Below are 23,229 nucleotides of genomic sequence, written 5' to 3'. Positions count from 1 at the left end.
AACACAAGGAAGCAGTATACCACCAGCCACGGAAGAACAGTAATGCGCCATTATAAAAAGACATTATAAGAAAAAGTAAGTTTTTTTTTCCTTAAATAATGTCATTGTATAACAGCAATAACCGACTCCGTGGTTGTGGTATATTGAAAGTTACCCACAGTTGCCTTTATTTAATCACTTGGGCTTCGCCCTCATGATTAAACCATGCCAACCGTGGGTAAATTTCAATGGACCACACCAACATCATCAGTTATTGCTATAATACAGCACAGAGAGGGACTCGATGAAAAGGTAAGAATGTAGATATGCTACAGTGTAGGGAGACAGCCTATGCTGATGTGTAGAAAAAGCTGTTCCAAAGGGCTCATTCATTAACTTGATTTTCCTATGAAAGGGTAGGATTTAGGTCAGTAAATAATGGATTATATGGTGCTTGGGTATTATTAAGGAGCCACTAATAGAATTTTTCTGTGTTATGATCTTGGTGGCACAGCCAAGTTTGGGGCAGAAACTCCACTGAGCTCCTGCAGAATGGCTCCTTGGAGAGATACCTTGCTGGCATAGACTACAGCATCAAATAAAATAGAAAATACAGAGTGGGCAAATAATTAAGCACACAGACAGAGAGGGGGTTATCAGGTTAACTGCAACAGGGAACACAAGCAATGTACTGTTCAGAAGTATAGGTGATGTGGGAGGATCCACATGAGCATAGAATTTGGCAGGAAGTATGACAAGGGTGCAGTTTAGAGTCTTGGTCCAAATAAGCTGGAGGAAATGATGAAACAAGATGGGAAAACTGGCAGTGGTAAAGCAACAATTCAATGAGCACTTAATAAAGATTTAGTGTGTTGTACCAGAGGCTGTGTCAGTAGAATATAGATGTATGAAGCCACAAACCTTGCTTACATTAACTAGAGAGAATAGCAAAGGCTTGGTGTCAGCAATAAAGGAACAAGGCACAGAAGGAAAAAAAAATTATGACATGTCAAGGACAATGCATTAATCTCAGCATTTTATACAAACATGCTTCAAGGAAGTGACTCAAGTAGGGGAAATGCAGAAAGGCACCCTCCTATAATTATTATGAAAATAAAATTGGTTATACCTCTGCAGTTAGTGATCATATGAGGTAATTTCACTGGTAAACATGATGTTAAATTGTTTCCATGGATACCCATATTCTGCCCAAATTGATTGGTAGGGATCAGCATGATTTTGTTAGAATAAACCACCACAGAAACCCACTACTCACTGTCTGTCAATGTACATGTTCAACAGCAGTTTCAAGTCTAACATGAGGGTTTTAAAATCTGTATACCAATATAAGAATATAGTAATTCTACCAGTTGATAAAATTAGAAATAATAGAATTTACAAGTTTACAATGCTGAGTCTGTGAGACAACTTAACAATGTTTATTTGTACAATTGCACAATGTTAGACCCTACACTGACATTTAAACATGGAATAGATGCATTTTTAAATTTGACTTGCAATTAGGTATTATTACTAAGAAACTATGTGTCAGATTAATGGTGGACAATCCGTGGTTGCATTTCTTTTATATTCTCCACAAGGTACATTAGAATGTCCACAAACCCCCAAAGAGACCTATAATAGCAGGTAAAGTTTCTCTGACTAAACCTTTATCAGGTATTTTAGCTATGAAATTTACACCTTTGTTGGGTTTTTCCAGGGCTTACTTAAAAGATACTACTCAGTTTTTACAGCTGATTCAAGAAGTATAGTTAGAACCCAATTAGTGCTTTTGTATCTTAAATTCATCTCGCTGTATACAAGCATTCTACATTGGACAGGACTAATACACAGCCACCTGCTATGTCTCACAAAGCATGCCTACAATGTCTTTCATTTTGACAACCGATATTTTTTTAGAACTTACTGGAATGGAGATGGAGTTTTCTTTTGTCCCCAGAGATGCTGTAACACGCTAGAACAAGTCCTGAAAAACGAAGATTGAATTGCCAAAAAATTGACTTACATATACTATGTCCATCTTTTCTTGATGTCCAAGATGGCCTTTTTCAGGAATATTCCCTTTTCTCTGAGATATGGCGATTTTGGAGTTAGTATATATATGTTTGGGGGTGTAGGGAGCTTTCTCCCTACATCAGTGCTGCAGAGGAGGTTCTCCCCCTGTATAAAAGAAGCTTAAAGTAGAATAACAATGTCTGAGAATTACTCTTCTCCTGTAGGTTCATTCTCATTGTCTTTGGTGTGTTGGAATTCAGCGCCCATTAGAACATATTCTCCCAACTCTTCTAAATTGTGATTTGGGAGCACTTTAAAAATAGGGATAGAGGTGTCAACTGTTGGCTGGTAATAAAGAATTTTTTTAAAATAGGGTGGTGGCAAGAGTGTGATCATCATCATGTCTTTTTATTATTTGTTGAATTCCACACTAAATTTCAAGCTCCAAGTGTCTTAATTCAGATAAACAACAAAATCATAAGCTCTTCTGTATAAGAAGTCCAGATAGGCCAGTAGTCATCAAGGAGCCTTTGTCATGGCACTCAAATATAGGTTGTGAGTTGCGTTGTATATCATCATGTCCTTGAAATAATGCCATGAAAAGGTCTGCATATATAAATGTTCATTCAAGCTTGGATACCCCCCCACACACACACACACACACACACACACACACACACACACACACACACACACACACAATTAATTATCCAGACTTTTCTTTTTGGCTTAATAATTTCTGAATAAATGCAGCATTGGCACTTTCTGTAAAACAATGTCAGTGCCTTTAAAGTGACCTCACTGGTTTTTAGTTTTATGTTTATATAAAGCATTTGTTTGCCTTTTACATTTCACATCACTTAAATGTTCAGAGATTTAATGGTCTTCCATATATTAAAGGCAGACAAAACTTTTGGCTGAATAGATAACATGAGTACTAACCTAAATAATTAAATGTCTGATGTTAAACTCCTTGAATGTGTTGAATGTCACAAACATTTTTGTTTTATTTATGACTTTCCAGAATTTACAATTACCATATGGATGACAGTCCGCTGGGAGTATTCTTTAAAGTGTTATTTATATCTGTTTATTTCTGATGTTACCTAACTTATGCTGTGCAAAAATTGTCTTATATTTTCTCCTGTCCTATTGGAAAACAGATACTGTCCAGGTACTATCTCAGCCAAGTCATGATTAGAAAACATAATGCCCAGGTGATTTTCTATTGTTCTTCTGAATGCTTTCATGTCAGTAGAAAAAGGTAGTAACAGATGGTAAATAATTTGTCATTCTTCACATTTTTATATTCCAGTAAGTTATTACGCATCAGGATATTAGGGGCTTCATTATTAGTTAAACTGCACCTTCTGCTCATGAACCGGTGGATAGACTAAAAGCTACTGTTACTATAAGCATTGTCACCAAAATGGTAACCATACATTTATAGAAAGTGACAAAGTCTCTCTCTTACAACTACAGTCACTAACATTGGTTAATCCGATGTTAGCAACCCTTAATATATATTTTAGAATATTTATGGTTACTTATATACAAACAAAAAAAGTAAAATATGTTCTGAGATTTTGAACATACTTTGAATGCACTTTCTCTTTCTTGTATATGTTTTGCTAAAATGGGGATCTATTTGTTAAATTTGTCACTAGCATTTTAATTATATTCTTGTGTGAGTATGGGGAAGTGGCTACACTCTGTTTATACCAGTATGTTACAGATATGTGCAGATCATGCTAAAGAAGATTGAGGACTGAAACTGATTCATGTAACAGGGTTTTTTTTTTTTTTTTTACTGAATTTTTAAATTTTGCAGTTTTGGAATACAATAACAAAACTTTTATTTCAGTACTGAATGTTGGATGGTGCTGGTTATTTCTGGTTTGGATTTATTAAAATGAAAGAAGCATTATAAATGGTCAGTAGGGTATTACTGCTATTAGGGAGCTAAAGAACACCACCTGTTCCTCAATTGTCCTGCTTAGCATGGATGCCAGGATGACATATGTGTTATGGGAATCAATGAGCAAAACAGGTCTCCTGTAAAGGTTTGTACAACTAATGGAGCAGAACTATGTTTGAACTGTTGGTAGTGGATGATCCCATGTGATATACACTTCTGTCATTCTCTATAATGTTTTGTGGTTCATGTTTGCAATGCTACTCATCTAGTCCTGTACTGCAGTGTTTGCACAATCCCTAATGCAACAGTCTTGTCACATTACTGTCCCTTTCAGTGTGCAGGCCATCTGCCATGAGTGTATCACACCCAGCAACTACGTGTGTGACTATTTCCATTTTTTTTTTTTTTTTTACAAAGCATACATTTCTCTGTTTCTCCCACATGTACAGTGGGTTTTCTAAACCAAAGTGTAAGTAGTCCACTATCATAGGCTGCCATTACTAACCTTTCATTCGTTGGTTTCAACTCACTTCTCCTTAACCATTCCTGCATCAAATCCTATCAACATGAGGCTGTTCCAGGAGTTGTCTATACTTGCCATTACATTTATGGCTTTTCCACATTTCTTTCCTTCTCATCTGATCTGTCTCCTTATATTTTTTCTTTTGTTTTTGGCACAGTCAGTTGCTGACTGATTTTTGCCTACTTCTGTTTTGATTTCCATTCCCACTTGACACTGAAACATTTCTGCTAAACTAAGCAGAGAGATCATCTTAGACCACCTCTCTCTGTGTTTTAAAACTTTAACTGCATTTGGATCTGGTGAGGTCAATAGATATGTATGCAGTGGCAATACTGCAGATCTATACTTGTAATCAATTTTAGGGAGGCCCATACTTCCTTCAAAGTATGGAATAAATAATCTATACACTTATTTTTGTTTATTTTTAGATAAGCATGAAGCATTTTTCTTGTTTTTCTGTCCAACTGATGCAATACATTTGGGGGCCAGTTAATCACATGAAAACTGTAAGTTAGAACAGGAAGAGAAAGTTGGTTTATAGCTTGAACTTTCTTCCTAGATGTCAAGGTTGTTTTCAATATTAGTTTTAGATTTCTTAAGTAATATTTACTGAGATTTATTTATATTTGTTCATGTTTTTATTGCCAATCCTTCATCATTTCCTAAAAATGTATACATTCCTTCCTGCTCAAGTTCCTTCATATCACATTTCTATCCCAGATTGATATTTTCTTGGTACTATAACTTTTCTGCTTTAAACATTGCTTTTGCACATCTATCAAAACCAAATGTTATTTTTATATCAGCTGAGAACGTTTTAACTACTTGCAGTTGTGCTTTCAACTCCTCACCTGATGAACTATACAGTTTTAAGTCATCCACAAAATGTAGATGAGAAGTCTTTAAGTAAGAATGTTTTCTGGGAGCTAAATTGTAACCAAGACCTAATCAGTTAACTAAACAGTTGTTAAGGGCAAGACAAAACAATAGTTGTGTCAAAGAATCACCCTAGAATATCCCCCTTTGGATTTTTATCCTTGCAATAATAATTTGCCCTTTGTCACAGCTTAATTGCAAAGTAGTTTGCCACTGTTTCATGGTCACTGTAATGTAATTGATCATCATAGGATATATTTCATACACCTGTAACTACTCCTTTATCCATGAATGTAGGATGCTGTCAAATGCTTTTTTTGTAATCTATCCATAATCTATGCATACCGTACATAGATTCCTCCCATTTTTTACAATTCTCTATTATGGCTTGATTTATCAACACATGATCCTTTGTTCCATATGACTTTCTTTTGTTACACTTTTGTTGTGCCATGATTGAGTTTTCTTCCGCATGACTATAAACTGTTTGCAGCAATTCTGGTATATAGTTTGCACATCACTGGAAGGCACGTTACTGGTATATAGTTTTTAGGATGACTGACAGGTTTACTCTTAAGGAGGATTATCATTTTTCCTGTTGTGAACCAGGCTGGTGTCTGTTTGGTATGTGCACATCTTACTCAAGACTAAATCTTCATGTAAAGATGTAGATACTTTTAGCCATAAGTTAGGTACTGCATCTGGGCCTAGGGTTTTTCCGTTTAGGAGCTTTTCTTAATTTTGTTTCAATTTCATGGGTCATTGCTTCATCCCATTTCATACCTTGTATGTTTGAATTCCTTACTGCTTCTTTCAATTTTTTTATCCATTCACCATCTTTGTTATGTTCCACATGGTCTTCATAAATATATCTCCAAAATGTGTCTATTTCTTCTTTTTTTGGTGGTGTTTCCATTCCTTTTGCTTTGTTTTATCTCCTAAGTTTTTTCTGCCTGTGCTGATATACTTAGTTTGTTATTTGTAATAGTATTTGATAGATCCTGGTCTATTTGGATACTGCGCATTGCTTTTACCAAGTTTATTTTTCTAAGTATTTTTGTTGATCTGTTCCTTCTTCTATATTCTTCTAACAGAGACACTTCTTGTCTTACTTTCTTTATAGTTTTCTCTGTTCAATGCTTGCATGATGGCATTGTATTTATTCCCTTCCTTTCTCTTATTGGTCTATATTTTTGTGGTAAGACTTTATCTGTTATTAATTTGGCTGCACAGTAATATATCCTATTTAGTTCTGTTATATCACATGAATTTCTGTTAACAGTCTTGATTACTGTGTTCATCTGTTTTATCAGACTTCTAGCATTTTGGGTCTTATTTGCTTTCTGCAAAATATTTTCTTGCATCGATCTGAATGTGCCTATCAATCTCTACTAAATCAAGGAACTTTTCCCTTAGATCATTTTCTTCTAAACTGAAAGCATATTTTTTGTTCTCTGTTTGCTCTGGGCATGTTAATGAAAGTTCCAGAACATATTCTGAACATGACATGCCACAAGAAGATATTCCAGAACATCCTATTGTGGCATGTCCTCTTCAGCTTCATCCTGCATCATCTGTAGCTCATTCGTGTAGGAACTCATTGGCCCATCACTCCACAACATTGCCTGCATCAGAGTTGCCACCATTTTCTGCTCCATCCCTTGCTGTGCAATTCCAACTCATCTTTTTTTCTGATTTCCTATTGAAAGTTCCAGAGCATCGTCATGTGGCAAGTCATCAAATGCTTCCCATTCCAACTGTTTCTTCTTAGTTTGGGGACTCATTGTTCCATCATATTGTCGCATTACCCAAGTTGGATTTTCTACATGAAATCCTTCACTTCGCAGGTAATCCATAACTTCAAATTTTAGTTCTTTAACTTCTCCTTTTCTAATCCTGTTTTCTACTTCCCCCCTTTGTTTTCTTATCTTTGTATTGTGAAATTTGCGATAACTGGGTGCCATTGTCTGTATTTCTCCTTAAATATTTTAGTGCTCTTTTAAGTTTTGCTCTCTCCTTTTTATAAATAGTGCACCATATCAAAAATCATTCCCCCTGTCTATATTTCTTCTACAGATATCTTCCACTCCACCTATTTCTCCATAATTTGGGGTCTCATTGTTCCATCATGCTGTGACATCATATGTGTTGAATGTTGTACACTAAATCCCTCACTTTGCAGTATTCCATAACTTCAGTCCCCATTTGTTTAACTTCTACCTTACTAATCCTCTCTTCGGCATTCCCATTTGGTGTAATTATTTTTTGTATTGGTGAATGTTTCCATATCTGGATGGCTCTGCCTATATTTCTCTTCAAATATCATTAGAGCTTCTTTTTTGTATTCATTAGTTTGGTTTTCTTCTTTGCATAAATACCGCACCATATCATATATCTTTTTCTTTCCCATGTCCATGTTTCTTTCTTATACCTTTCAAAAATCATCTCTGGGTTTTGTTCTTTATACTTCCACACTTCCTCTGTGACCACTTTTTCCAGGTGGCTTACAGTTTCTTTGTCTATGTAATGTTTTTCGTGGCTCTGTTCTATTAGTGAATGCAAATTTGCATTTGAAGCTTTTGACAGTTTTTCTTTTGTAAGTATTTTTCTTTCCTCTAATTTCTCTCTTAATATTTCTGAATATCTTCTGTTTGTAAATTCTTGTTTTTTTTTCATAATAGTAACACTACATAATTTCTTTTTTATCATCAATAGTCCACTCTGTCATCTTTATGGCTCTTTTTTGGCCTGCAAGTTCCTTCTACAGCAGGGGAGCCATCCTTCCCCTGAACCTGGCCAAATCCCATTGTAGGAATGTTTCTGAGTCTTGAAGATTCTACACTGTCATTTTTTCCAGTCCTGGCATCAGTGCACACATCAGGATTGGGTACTTTTTTTTTATCTTGGGACTTGTTCACCCAGGTATCTTTTTTATTTTTTAACCTACTTTTCTTAGTGATATATGCTATATATAAGATATAGTCTATATATCAGTGTTTTCTTGGTGAGATTATATGAAAACAGGGTCTACCACATGAAGGCACTCATCAAGACTTGAGAATGAATTCAGTACCAACAATACTATGCTCCTTTCCTTTGCTAATTTCATCATCTCTCCGTTCCCAAACATTGCTTAGTGTGTCATTATCTATGTTTATTCAGTTTTTATTCTTGTTCAGATATAAATAAAACATGAAAACTGAACAGTAATACTTAATATTTTAAGCCCAGTGTTTCTAAATTATAGCCAGACAATCCACTTATACTTATGCTGTACTGACGAGGTCACATAAAGTCTGAAACATGGCATATGTATAGCTGGTGAGGTTTGGCTTGATTGGCTTAAATGTACCCATAAAGGCTTAAAAAGTAAAAAGTAAAAAGTCACTGGCATTCAAATACCAGGTAGGTGAAACACGGATATGTCCTTTATGGAGTCATTTGTATATATCCCATGGGCATCCACTACAGGAGATTTAAGGTATTACATCATGAAGACTTTAGCTCTGGTGAGTCTTTTTGCAGTTTTTACTGAATTGTTTGCCTGTGTAACCTTTCTGCCCTTTGCGTGGATGTTGTTTAGGATATTTTGCAAGCACCCTAATATTTATGGGCATCAGGCAGGGTTTTAAGGCCTGTGTTTCTAAAGTATAACCAAAAGTCCATTTATGCTGTACTGATGAGGTCACAAAAATTCCAAAACATGGTATGTCGGCAGCTATTGGGGGTTGGATTTATTTGCCTGAATGTGCCCATAAAGCTTTAAAAAGTGAAATGTAAGAAGTCATGGACATTCAGAAACCATGTAGCTGAAGCACTGGTATGTGCTTAAGAAGTCCTTTACCAGAAAGGCTCATCCAGACTCTGCTACACTTTGGTGTGAAGGAAAGGTTAGGTTGCTTGTATTTTTTGTATTTTGTATTGCTTTATTGTCTTTTTATATTTTGAATACTGTGGTTTGTTTTCTTTGCCTTGTGTTTTACTTGCATTCTGCTTTAACAGCATATTAAAACTTCAAAAGAGACCACAGCTCTGTCTCTTCTGAGTCAGGCAGAAATTAGAACTGAGTCAAGCAGAAATTAGAACTGATCAATTAAGGACTCATTCATAAGATAGAAGAGGTCACTTAAGGTTAATCATTTGTGAACTGAGGGGGTGGAGCTAGGAACTAAACCTTCTATTTAAGGGGTAAAATAAAACATTTCAGAGCTTTACCAGAAAGGCTCATCCAGACTCTGCTACACTTTGTGGTGAAGGAAAGGTTAGTTTGCTTTTATTTTTTTGTATTTTGCATTACTTTATTGCCTTTTTATATTTTGAATACTGTGGTTTGTTTTCTTTACCTTGTGTTTTACTTGCATTCTGCTTTAACAGCATATTAAAACTTCAAAAGAGACCACAGCTCTGTCTCTTCTGAGTCAGGCAGACATTTTTTTCTCGCCCTCCCACTCAGTTAGAGTTGTCTTGTTAAACACTACTGTCTTTCTAGTTGCCTGCCTCTTATGTTAATCTGACCATATATCTCAATTCCTCTCTACTTTCACTGACTTGTGTGAGTAATCACAAAATCATCATTTTTGAAATCCCTCCCCTTCAACTATTTAAATTTATTGGCCATCCTACTGTATTCCAATAGTACCAGAATACAAAAGTGACCACCCCTTTCAGTCCATCTTGCTGTTTTAAAAATAGTAACTCTCCACTAAACCTTAACTTTTTAAACAGGTAAAACTTAAGTTACCTACTTTCACATCTAACTTCTCTAGTGCACACTGCAGTGTGCATTTTTTTTCATCTTACCTTTAAACATCCCTGTGACTAGCACTTGCTCTAATACCTGCTGTAAAGCACTAGGAAGCCTTAAACTGATACAAGCACTCAACTCTCTTTGTTAATAAGGAGAAATAATTAGTAGGCACTAAACAGCCTATAATTGCAAAGTACCTTGGTAAGGGAAAACAGCTCTTGTACTTTACAAAAAAAAAAAAAAAAAAAAGCACCAAACCAGGCATGTCCAAGGGTCAGCTTTCGGTGATTTCTCCTGTCCACCTGGTGAATCTGGGCATACTGGGGCAATGCAGCAATTGCCTCATGTACACAGACAACCCTCTCCTCCTACCATCCAACACTACAACCTGTGAGAGATGCACTTACATAGCCAAAATGGAAACAAAGCTCTTTCCACCCAAGATTGTGCTAGACAGTCAAGAGGAGAAAGTTAACACCCACACTACACCTCAAGCAACACATAGCCCTTCTAAACCCACACCACCAACACCCACATATAGCAACACTAAATCCACATATGCAGAGGCTCTTAACTGTAACCTGCCCAAGTAACAAGGACCTCTGAAGCTGAAACGCAAACACCAATCACAACCAAAGTGTCACATAGTTCACAACACCAGTGTGCCACCCAGCAACAGCCCCTAAGGCAAGACAACATACCTAACACTTTAGTCATAGGTGACTCTATAGTCAGGCACACTGATGTCCCACTCACCAGGTTGAACAAGGAGAAAATTACAGTCAGCTGCCTGTCAGGTGCCAGGATCCGCCACATAACGCATGCACTCAAGTCACTCCACAACAAGTACAAATATGAATCTGTCATTGTCCATGTTGGAGTGAATGATTTGAGACGTACCTCCCTGGACTACATGAAATGAGACATGAAAGAGCTCTCAGATCATGTGGCCCAGGCAGGTATGACCCTAGCCTTGAGTAGCATCCTGCCTTCGCCCAGAATGATACCACAATATAAGGACAAAATGATTGACTTCAACAATTGGCTAAGCTTCTGGTGTCATTCAAAGGGGATCCAGTATCTGTCTGCCTGGAACGACATGATCGACAGACCACGATGCTTTGCCAGAGATCATGTGCACCTGTCGCCCCTGGGATTCAGGTTACTGGCTAAGTATCTTGCCACCCCTATAGTGCCTTTTTTAGGCAAAGTTCAAAGGACAAACTACCACCGTAACAGGTACAAGCATGCAAAATCTGAAGGTAATGCTATTCAATGCTAGAAGTCTAAACCTCAAAATGCACTCTATCGAGGCACTCCTAAAAATAGAGAACATTGATATCTGTGCAGTAACTGAGACCTGGTTCAAGGCTCCAGAGATCACCCCTGCAATACCAGGCTACAACTCTTACCACACTTTTCGGCTACCAAACCAGGACCGAAACACTAAAGGTGGAGGAGTGTCAATATTCACCAAGGATATTCACACCACCAGGCTAGTTGCCCAACACAATGCTTCTGAAATTCTCCAGGTGCAACTAACACTAGGTAAGACTGCAATCCAAATTGTAGCTTGCTACAGATCCCCCACCATACCCCAAGATTCTCACTACACCTTTCTAAAAATACTGGAAAATATTAAGATAGAACCAAACACCCTAATACTGGGTGATTTTAACTACCCTGCCATTAACTGGGAAAACTACTCATGTACCAACACCTTTGCCCAATGGTTCTTGGAATTCATAAATTCCAATGCCCTGGAACAACTAATCCATAGACCCACCAGGGGCTCCAGTATCCTAGACCTGGTCATTACCAACATGGGAAATCGATACTCCACACCTATGGTCACCTCCCTCGTTAGTCAGGTCTGACCATAAGCTAATCACCCTTAACATCCACATCCCACCCCCACCCCCCAGTAAGGAAACCTCCATAAAAAAATTCTCCAAAGCCAACTTCATGCTACTCAAGTCAGAAATGACAAACTTCATGACACCCATGCAGACGGGAACTGAAAGTTCAACTGCTGAATCCTACACTAAGGTACTGTATGAGCACATCCACTCATGCATGAATCGTGCCATCCCAAATAGAAACAAGATGCTCTCATCCAAAAAAAGGAAGCCAATCTGGTGGTCCCCTGCCATAAACAAACTTTACAACAAAAGGAAGAAACTGTTGCAGAAAACAGGAAAATCCCAGGATGCGAAACACTCCCTTACCAGCCTCAGTAAGAAACTGAGATCCCTCATAAAATCCTCCAAAGTTAGTTACGAAAATAAAATTGCCAAAGATTCCAAAGACAACCACAAGGCATTCTATGACTATGTCAAGAATCTAAATGGCAATGATCAGATCTGCTCTGAGATAAAACAGAATGGCATTAAATATTCTGATCCCAAGGATATTGCCAATATCCTGGCAGATCCATTCAGTGCCAACTTCAACCCCCTCTCACCCCCTACATGGCCCATATCAATACCGGAAGATTACCAAATTCCGGTAATAATGGCCACACAGGTAAAAACGCATTCTTCAAAGCTAAGAATACAGCATCCATGGGACCAGATGACATCCTGGGCTGTGTACTACATGAACTACAATATGAACTGGCACCTCACCTAAGTGTCATGTTTAATCATAGCCTCACCTCAGGTTTCATGCCCACTGAGTGGCGCAGAGCTACAGTTATCCCACTCCACAAGGGTTGATCCACCTTGGATCCCAGAAACTATCGTCCTGTCAGTCTGACGAGCCTTATCTGCAAGGCCATGGAGTGTATTATCATGGAACCTATAAACAAAGACATTGACAACCTTCAAACACTGGACCTCACCCAGTTTGGGCTTGTGAAGGGCCGATCTTGTCTCCTGAACCTGATTGACTTCTTTGAATCAGTCTCCAGAGCCATGGACAAGGGTAAAGTGGTCCACACAGCCTATCTAGAACTTGCCAAGGCCTTTGACACCATCCCCCACTCTGGAATTATAGATAAACTTACTAAACTGGTCATTAATCCCTACGTCACCCAATGAGTTGCTAACTGGCTTACTGAAAGAACCCACACTGTAAAAGTAGCTGACTCCAAATCCAGCTCCAGACAAGTGACAAGTGGAGTACCGCAGGGTTCAGTCCTGGGACCGCTCTTGTTTGGCATCTACTTCTCTGAAGTACAGGCCAGCACTAAGGGATTCTGGCTAACAAAGTTTGCAGATGACTGCAAACTGGGAGCCATTATTGAATTCCCAAATGATGTGGATACTCTACAAAAGGGCTTTACAGAAACAGATGCTTGGTGCCAGAGCCATGGGCTCAAGATCAATGCCAAGAAATGTATTGTTATTCCCTTTGGGAAAAAACATGTACCCGTGAATTACATTATAGGTGGCAGTACACTAAACACCGAAAATGTGATAAGAGACTTAGGGACACAGGTGGACAATGGTCTCACCTTCGATAACCACATCGCCACAACAGTCAGGAAATCCTTCTATATGGCACACCTCATCACTAAGGGCTTTTCATCCAGAAAAAAGGAGGTCATTGTCCCACTGTACTCATCCCTCATTAGACCCATTATAGAATACAACGCCCCATTTGGTATGTACCTCTCAAGACATCTGCAACAACTGTAAAGGCTGCAGAAATACCTCACTAAAAGAATCACAGGCCTAATGCTGATGCCCTATGCTGACCACCTTAAAAAACTCCAGCTATACTCTATCACATATTGTCTACTCAGAGGCGATCTCTGCTTAACATACAAGGCCATGTCAAACCCAGAGCAGTTGGACATGCTACACTTAAAGAAATCCCAATCCCTCAGAGCCACATGCTCCAGGGATCTAAACCTTGTCATCACAATAAACAAAACATACTGAAGGGATAGGTTCCTAACCCAGAGACTCCCCAGACTCTGGAATAGATTGTCCATACATGTCAAGCAGAGTGCCTCTTTGGCCCTCTTCAAAAGGAACCTTGACGCTTGGATGGGAGAAAGGAAATTCAAGCCGGGGATCACGTCAGTTGCCCTACTAGACAGGGGTCCAGGGAAGTAAATAGTGTGGGAAGAAATAGCCAGGGAATTGTTATGGCTAGGCTTGTATAGGCCCTAGGGCTGATAGCCTAGTACCAACCTATGAACCTATGAACCTATATGCATATAACCCATGGGGCTCTACTACAGGAGGTTTAAAGTATTAGCTTGGGTGATCTTTCTTGCAGTTTTATATATATATATATATATATATATATATATATATATATATATATATATATATATATATATATATGCGTGTGTGTGGGGGTCTACTTCTAAATTTTGAAGTTTAAAACTTGGAATTTCCTATGGCTGAGACCATAAGATCAAAGCTTTGAAATTCTTTAGATGGAGATCATTTTCCTCACTGTAGTGTGATCTTGGGGTTGTTATATTTAATTAGCAGGGGGTGTGGGGGATGCAGGGGGGGGCTTGCCCCCCTACAAAAATGTAAAAAAAAAAAAAAAAAAGATTTTTTTTGTTTTTATTTTTTTTATTTACATTTCAAAGTTTCAAAACTTTGATCTTATGGTCTCAACCATAAGAAATTTGAAGGTTTGAAACTTCAAAATTTAGAAGTAGTCCCATATATATGTATGTGTGTGGTGCACTATACTATTTTGCTACTCACAAAAAATGCAATTGAAATGGACAGCCCTTCAAATTATATAACTAGGGCAATAACTGCAGCAAAATGATCATATCTACATTGATTTCAAAGTGGGATATGACAACATCTTGAAGAGGTTAATTAAGGAGTGAAAATCACTGAGGTTAACATTTCCTTAAGGAATATTAGTGGCAAAGCAGCAAGGTATAGCAGCAATAGTCTTTCTTTTACAAGCAGCAACATTTAATGCATTAGTCCTTCTATTAAAATGCTGTGTGCAACTCATGAAGCATTTCAACATGCACATAATTTAGGAAGCTTGGCCTTTGACTATTGAGAGACTGAGAAATCTCATTGGTAAACCAGAAACTATATACTAGGGTCTTATGCAGAGGTGTAGCTAGCTAAAATTTACCCAGTACCAACACCCAGTCTGGTGCACCTCTCAAAAAAGGAAAGCTCTTCTCCTAACATGAACCAGTTGGTATGGTTTACTGCTACTGCTCATGGAGAGCTGCAGAGCTTCAGCTAAAATAAAAAAGGTCTTTTTTATTTTGAAATGATAATAAACTGCTTGATACATTTGTAGCAAGCAGTTTACTAGTTTATACGACAGAGGGAGCACAACAATACTCAGTTTTAACTGCAAATACAATAAAGGTATTTACTTCCAAATTCTCGTATGCATAGAAAAGTGGTCAGGACTGGGTGATTATACTCTCTATACCACTTTGTGTCTGGGGCAATGGACCCCTATGACCCAGTCTAGCTGTACCACTGGGCTCATGACCCATTATTATTAGTGATAAATAAGTGTTAAAAGCAGGACTGAGAAATTACCATTAAAACAAGGGCCCTACATGTTAAATACTACAGGTTTGAAGGGTTTATAATTGGAGGCCCATGGGAAAAAAATCACAAGATATAAAGGACAAGGTCTTGGATGATAACACCAGGGTAGGGGCCAAATATAAAGGGTGGTTTATCATGCTGTGCAACACATATAAGATTCTTTAGTTAGAAGTCAGTAGCCAACAGGATTCTATAAAGCTTGGCAACAGAGTTGGTCAGATGAGGTATCAGAAGGCATGGTATCAGACCTGTTCCATAATCAATGATGTGCCATAGGGCCTGTCATCAGCACTGGAGTCTGGATGGACTTAGCAGTCTGTTTACCTTGAATTCATGCAGTCTGGAGGCAAGTTAAATCTTGGTCAAGTCCTGCTTTAAGACAGCACTAAGAAAAGAAGCATGAACATGTACTTTTATTAAGCACTAGTCCAGGTGTAAAGTATAGACCTGGGGGGACACAGAGAACTGAAGACGAAATAGAACTGACAGTGACCATTTTTTTCTTATGGTTAGTCAAGCACCCTGTCAGTATGTGCATTGAGAGCTTGTGTCACGTCACATAAAGAGAAAGAGTGGGTTGTGATGTGGCTAGTCAGGTCATATGGCAAACAAGTGGGCTGTTGGGATGACTAGCATGCCATCATATGAAAAGGAGAGTATATGGGTGGTACTTATGGCCTATGTCAAGTCAAAAGACAAACACAGAAGGTGTGTAGGATAGTTGTCTATGTCAGGTCTCATGAGAGTGGGGTTGGTTTGTGTTAATGGCCCTTGTCAAGTCTCATGACAAGGAGAATAAGTGGAATGAGATGATATCCTGTGTCACTTCAAATGAAATAGAGGTTGAGTGGGTGTGTTGATGCCCTACAGTGGATATAAAAATTTTACACACCCCTGTTAATATGCCAGGTTTTTGTGATATAAAAATGAGACCACAATAAATAATTTCAAAACTTTTCCCACCTTTAATGTGGCCTATAACCTGTACAATTCATTTGAAAAACAAACAAATCTGTTAAGGGAAAAATATAAAAAAAAATTTAAAAAAAATTGCAATAAGCTCATTGCATAAGTGTGCACACCCTTAAACCAATACTTTGTTGCACCTTTTGATTTATTTACAGCATTCAGTCTTTTTGAGTACACACCTGCCATCAATTAAAGAGACTCTGATTAACCCCAAATAAAGTTCAGCTGTCCTAGTAGGATTTTCCTGACATGTACTTAGTTGCCTGCTACAGCAAGAGCCTTGGTTCACAGACAGCTTACAAAGCATCAAAGGGATGTCATTGTTGAAAAGTATCAGTCAGGAGAAGGGTACAAAAAAATTTCCAAAGCATTGAATATAACATGGAACACAGTGAAGATAGTCATCAAAAAGTGGAGAAAATATGGGACTACAGTGACATTGCAAAGAACTGGATGTCCCTCCAAAATTAATGAAAAGACAAGATGAAAACTGATCAGGGAGGCTGCCAAGAGACCTACAGCAACACTGAAAGGGCTGCAGAAATTTCTGGCAAGTACCGGTTGTGTACTACATGTGACAACAATCTCCTGTATTCTCCATATGTCTGGGCTATGGGGTAGGGTTGCAAGATGGACGCCTTTTCTTACACAGAAAAGCATCCAGGCCCAGTTAAAATTTGCAAAACAATACAGCAAGTCTCCAAAAAGCATGTGGGAAAATGGGTTATGGTCTGATGAGACCAAGGTTGAACTTTTTGGCCACAATTCCAAAAGGTACATTTGACACAAGAACAGAACTTTGAGCACCAAAAGAACACCATCCCCACGGTGAAGCATGGTGGTGGCAGTATCATGTTTTGGGGTTGCTTTTCTTCAGCTGGAACTGGGGCTTTAGTCAAGGTGGAGGGAATTATGAACAGTTCCCAATACCAGACACTTTTGGCCCAAAACCTTCAGGCATCTGCTTGAAAGCTGAAGATAAAGAGGAATTTCACCTTTCAACACAACAATGACCCCAAGCATACATCCAAATCAACAAAAGAGTGGCTTCACCAGAAGAAATTTAAAGTTTTGGAATGACCCAGCCAGAGCCTAGACCTAAATCCAATAGAAAATCTGTGGGGTGACCTGAAGAGGGCTGTGCACAAGAGATGCCCTCGCAATCTGACAGATTTGTAGTACTTTTGCAAGGAAGAGTGGGCAAATATTTCCAAGTCAAGATGTGCCATACTGATAGACTCCTACCCAAGAAGACTGAATGCTGTAATTAAATCAAAATGTGCTTCAACAAAATATTAGTTTAAGGGTGTGCACACTTATGCAACCAGCTTATTGTACGTTTTTTATGTTTTATTTTTTTCCCTAACAGATTTGTTTCTTTTTCAATTGAATTGGGCAGGTTATAGGTCACATTAAAGTTGGGAAAGTTTTGAAATGATTTATTGTGGTCTCATTTTTTATATCACAAAAACCTGGAATTTTAGCAGGGGTATGGAAACTTTTTATATCCACTGTATATCAGATCATATGATAATAGAATGGCAGGGCTGCAGTGACAGCCTGTGTGAAGTGACATGAAAACAAAAGAAGATGGACTGTGTTGATGCTGTGTCAGATCACATGACAAAAAGAGAGGATATTGCTGTGTTGTTGGCTTCTGTTGAATCACTTGACAAAGAAATAGTGTAGGCAACTGTGTTGAGTCACATGACAGAGACACTAAGTGGGCTGTGAGGATGGACTATGTTAGATGAGATGACAAGGAGCACGGGTGGGCTGTGGGAATTGTCTTTCTTTGGTCACCTGACAAGGAGAGTGAACGCAATTGTACTTCTTCCCCTTCACAGAAAGCTATTAATGACACACCTGGAAAGCTGTGTACCATTCTAAAGCCTTGCATTAGAAGAAATAACAATGACAGGGAATATGAGGATTGCTTGTACAGGCCTCATATGTATGCTGGAACTAGAGTATAAAAAAAGGCTAAAGGAACTACGTAGGTGTACACACTCACCTGGATATAAGGGAAAGAAACATGGTTTCGCCTGTTCATATCATCAGGGTACAGGTGGTAGGCCCAGTGTGCAGGAGACCGTCATAGGAAGCAGACAAAATGAGAAAGACCAAAATATGATTTATGGAAATACTTTTTAATACAGGGGCAGTGGTTCCCTTTAAGGATTTGCCAGGATTTGTTATGGTAGGCAGTACGAGATGGATGGAATTAGGGAAGGGACACCAGGTCTATAATGGCTACCTGCACCAAGAGTGATAATACCGTGAACACACTGGTCTTCTATGTATGGCTTAGTCATATTTGTATGACTCTTAATCATGGTGTGATGCCAGCCCAGAATGTGCATTAGCACTGACTTTATTCAGAAGAGCTTGATGAATATATTTCCAGTCTTGTGAGGTTAAATATCAGCACTGGCTTCCAAGATTGATTGATTGATTTATTGATTTGTATTTGTTATAAAGTACAATATATGCATTAGTTTCTAAGGTGGATCAATCTTCAGTGATTCTTGAGAGAGGAGGAGAGACTCAGAAATGAGATAGGCTAGGTGATACAGTATGTCCTGTCTGGAAAGAGGAGCATTTGGCTTAGAGGAAGAAGTGCTTTTTGAGTTGCATTCTGAATTTGGAATGTGTTGATTTCCTTAATATTGATGGGGACAGCTTGTCAAACAGTAGGTGCCTGAGAGAAGAAAGCATTTGCAGTGCTGAGGAGGTTGTAATTGGGGTAATGAGAGTCAGTGTGGCTTGTGAGCAGTGTTTCTGCTTGTAGGATAATCTACTTTTCTGTCCTCAGGTTATACAGCAGTCTGTTGACTCTTTCAAAAATAAGCCAGAAACTCATAAACAAATTCATTGCACTAACAACTTTTTTACCTGCATCATTTTAGTATGAATGCCTTGGCCCATTTCTATGCCTCCGTGTGTCACCAAAACAGAGCCATCCTTATAAATATGGATTAAAGCTGCAGCCTAGAAACAAAGCAAATACATAAAAACAGTGTTTTACTTAAATACTTAAACAGAGAAGTATGTGTGTGTGTGTGTGTGTGTGTGTGTGTGTGTGTGTGTGTGTGTGTGTGTGTGTGTGTGTGTGTGTGTGTGTGTGTGTGTGTGTGTGTGTGTGTGTGTGTGTGTGTGCATAAATAGCTCTGTCTCTCTATATATATAGTATGCATGTGTGTGTGTGTGTGTGTGTATATATATATATATATATATATATATATATATATATATATATATATATATATATATATATATATATATATATATATATATATATATACATATATATATATATATATATATATATATATGTATATATGCAAATAGATAAATTAGATATAGATATAGATATGGATATATACAGGTATAAGTATAATGTACTTTCTGACTTAGAAGCTGTAAGTTGTAAATATGTTAAAATTGTCAGGTTAACATTCTTAGCAGAAACGCTGCACATCATACATTTTGTAGCCATATGACATTTCATGTTCACCATCACTCACATATTTACTGAAGAGTTGCTTCATTACCAGTTTGGAAAGAGGAGAATATATAATACTCACCAAGCAGACGAATAAATATAAGCCATCTGCTGACGTTACTTGATAAATTATCTCTCAACTCTGTGAGAGCCATCATACACACATTAGTAATACTAACAGAAATGTTGTCTTTCTCTAGTGGCTGTTGTAAAAATTGCATTCCATACACTTTCATCACCAAAACAAGGACATTGTTCTTAAATTATAGCAAAGGCGTTTAAGATGCCATGCAATAATCCATCATTGTGAGATACTCAGCTCTGGAGTATCTCGTTTCATTGAATTTATGATATGTATGTTTCAATATATTTACATTTTGCTACTATATTTCTTCTGCATAAACATATTCAGAAAAATTTAGTGTGATGTAGAAATCTCTCACAATAATTCATCATGATAAGCTTCCTGATTCACAGAGTGTTCTACAGCTTAGGTTTTGCAGTTGCAGGCTCACGCACACACACACACACACACACACACACACACACACACACACACACACACACACACACACACACACACACACACATATACACCTGGGTTTGTGTCTGTGAGTGTGTTGCAGTAATACAGACAGGTGGGGTGTAGCCTGCTAAGGATATTGTATGCCTGGCCAGTATGACAAAGCTTAGGTACTTCTTTCTCATGCACAGTATCTCTGAGCACTTAGACCTATGCCTGAGGACTAATTGCTGGTTCTTAATGGACATAAAAGTTAAAAATCCTCAGAGATTTCCTGCACAGGTACATAGTGAAACAAATCATGTTTTTGCTTAAGAAAGTGTCAGATTTGTACATTTTTGATAAAGGTGTGAATGGAAGACCAAGTAGCTGCTTCTAAGACTGATTTAGAGTCAAGCACTTTAAGAAAGGTATCTGAAGAAGGCACAGCTCTTGCAGATTGTGATTTGATATTACCTTGGATGGACATTCATGGAAGGAAAAACAGAACGAAATGACAAGGGAACTCCATCTCCTATAACTGATATGTGCACATCTAGTAATTAATTAAGCTTTCAGCTTTGTTTTGAAGAACAGAGGGGGAAATGCAAGAAGACGAATGGGTTGCTTAGAGACATTATAGTGACCACCTTAGGCATAAAGGGTGGCTTTGTTCTAAGGGACACAGTGACTTTCTGAAAAAAAAATAGAAAAGGTGGAACAGACATGAGGGCTTATAACTCAGAAACTGTTTTTGTAGACATTAAAGCTACAAGAAAACTGCATTCCATATGCATAATTATATGGATATTGAAGAGACAGATGTAATTTGAAAACATGTCAGTTCATTTCTCAAACAATGCAGGTCCCAACAAGAAAGAACAGATTTTTATGGAGGGCATTATCTGCAGGATGCCTTTTAAAAGCTGTTCAACTTCAAAACATGAAATCATTGGTGGATCCATAGAAAGTCAGGTGAGGAAATGGCTGAAAGCTGCACTTTAATAGATGTATATGCCACTGTTGAGCATCTCAGACAAGTATATGAGAATGTCAGGTGAGCCTGTTTGATGTGGATCCTCTCCTCTTTTTGGCACAAAATAGAAATTTTTTTCCATTTTAAAATACATGATTTTCTAGTTGCAGGTTTTCTAGCTTCCTTAATAGCCTGTAACTCATCCTCTGAATAAAGGTTCATGAAATTAATTAAAAGTCTATTATACAAACGAAGACTTTGAGTGGTTTTAGGTTTGGATGAATAAGAGAACCCTTCTACTGTGTGAGCCTGTATATCCCATGGAGTAATGTTTGGTGAATGCCCTTGTATAGATAGAAAAGAAGGTAGAACAAATGTTGTCTCAGCCAAAAGGGGGTCACAGACAGTACCTTGAGACTGCCTTTCTGAATCTTCAGGAGGTCCCTCTGGATATGAAGAAAGAGTGAGATGCATATAGGATTTTCCTTTCCATGGGAAGGAGAAGTTGTTTTTTCTCTAAGCTTTCTTGCAAAGAATCCTGGGACAAAACAGTTAGAGCTGATTGGTTCAGTTTGGAGGCAAAAAGATATATCTCAGGGGTACCCCACTGGTGGATAATCTGAACAAAGACCTCTCTTTTCTGACCATCCACTCATGAGGGTCTGCCTTGGATCTGCTTTGACAGTCTGTCAAAATGTTCTGATGGAAAAGATTTGCTGAATTGTAACATTGCAAGCGATCACTAGCAGTCTGCACAGGTGGTAAGTGTTTGTGCCCCCTGTTTGTTGGTGTAGAATGCGACAGTGGTATTGTCTGTTAAAACCTGTAATGTCCCTGGAGACCGAAGGTGACAGAGTGATCGGGGAACAAGAATCAATGATTTCATTTCTTTTATGTTTATATGCTGCCTTCTGTCCTTTTCCTTATCAAAGTACCTGGATTTGGAAACCCTTTGAACACACTCTCCCCCACAAGCCACCATGTGTAATTAATCACTAGAGACCTTTTGCAGATGATGAAAAACACTCTTTACCCTTATCTGATTGATCCACCAAAACAGCTCTTTCTTCGCTAAAGACATGAGAGGAAATGGGAATGACAGGGGGTGATAGTGTTGTGCCCAGACATATTTATGTGCAACTGCATTTTCCTCTTAATGAAGTCTGGCAAATGGAATCATTTGTATTGCAGATGCAGTGTACCTCAGTGCTCTCAGAATTTCTCTTGCAGAGGTGAAGGAAAGGGTTTTCAGAGATAGAAAGTAATCTCTTATGAATAGAGTCTTTACTGAAGGAAGAAAGGTAATCATTAAGGAAGAATTAAGCTGGCAGTATAGGAGTACCAGAGAATGGTTGGGGTAAAGACGGGACTTGCTGAGGTTTTGAGTGAATCCTAGGTTCTGAAAGAGGTTAATTGTGGAATGCAAATCCTGAAGAATCATCTGAAGAGAGATATTCTGTATCAGGAAATCATCCAGATAAGGGTAGATATAGATACCGTGGAGTCTGCAAATGCTATTACAGGCGCTAGATGCCTTTTGAGCACTCTTAGAAAGCATAAAATCCCAAAAGACAAGTGAAATCTCAAGTCACAGAATCTTAAATATGTCCTGTCTTGAGGATGAATAGGTATATGATGGGTAACCACCCTTCAGAGTCAAGGTAACAAGGAAAGTGTTGGGAACATTTAGAGGGAAAAGACTGTGCAGTGT

General features: G+C 38.2%; 1 protein-coding gene across 1 annotated transcript in view; it reads right to left on the bottom strand.

The window, feature by feature from the left end:
- LOC122807193 (aldehyde oxidase 3-like) overlaps positions 1 to 23,229 on the bottom strand; it is a 1,326,697-nt gene that overhangs the window by 419,890 nt on the left and 883,578 nt on the right. The window contains exon 27 of the mRNA XM_044078243.1: positions 19,431 to 19,526. Coding sequence (XP_043934178.1) covers positions 19,431 to 19,526 — 96 coding nt within the window. The remainder of the gene's footprint in view (positions 1 to 19,430; positions 19,527 to 23,229) is intronic.

The sequence above is a fragment of the Protopterus annectens genome, chromosome 7.part0 (assembly GCF_019279795.1).
Source record: "Protopterus annectens isolate FY-2018-M chromosome 7.part0, PAN1.0, whole genome shotgun sequence".
Classification (NCBI taxonomy): Eukaryota; Metazoa; Chordata; order Ceratodontiformes; family Protopteridae; genus Protopterus; species Protopterus annectens.
This window is presented reverse-complemented; position numbering and strand designations above follow the sequence as displayed.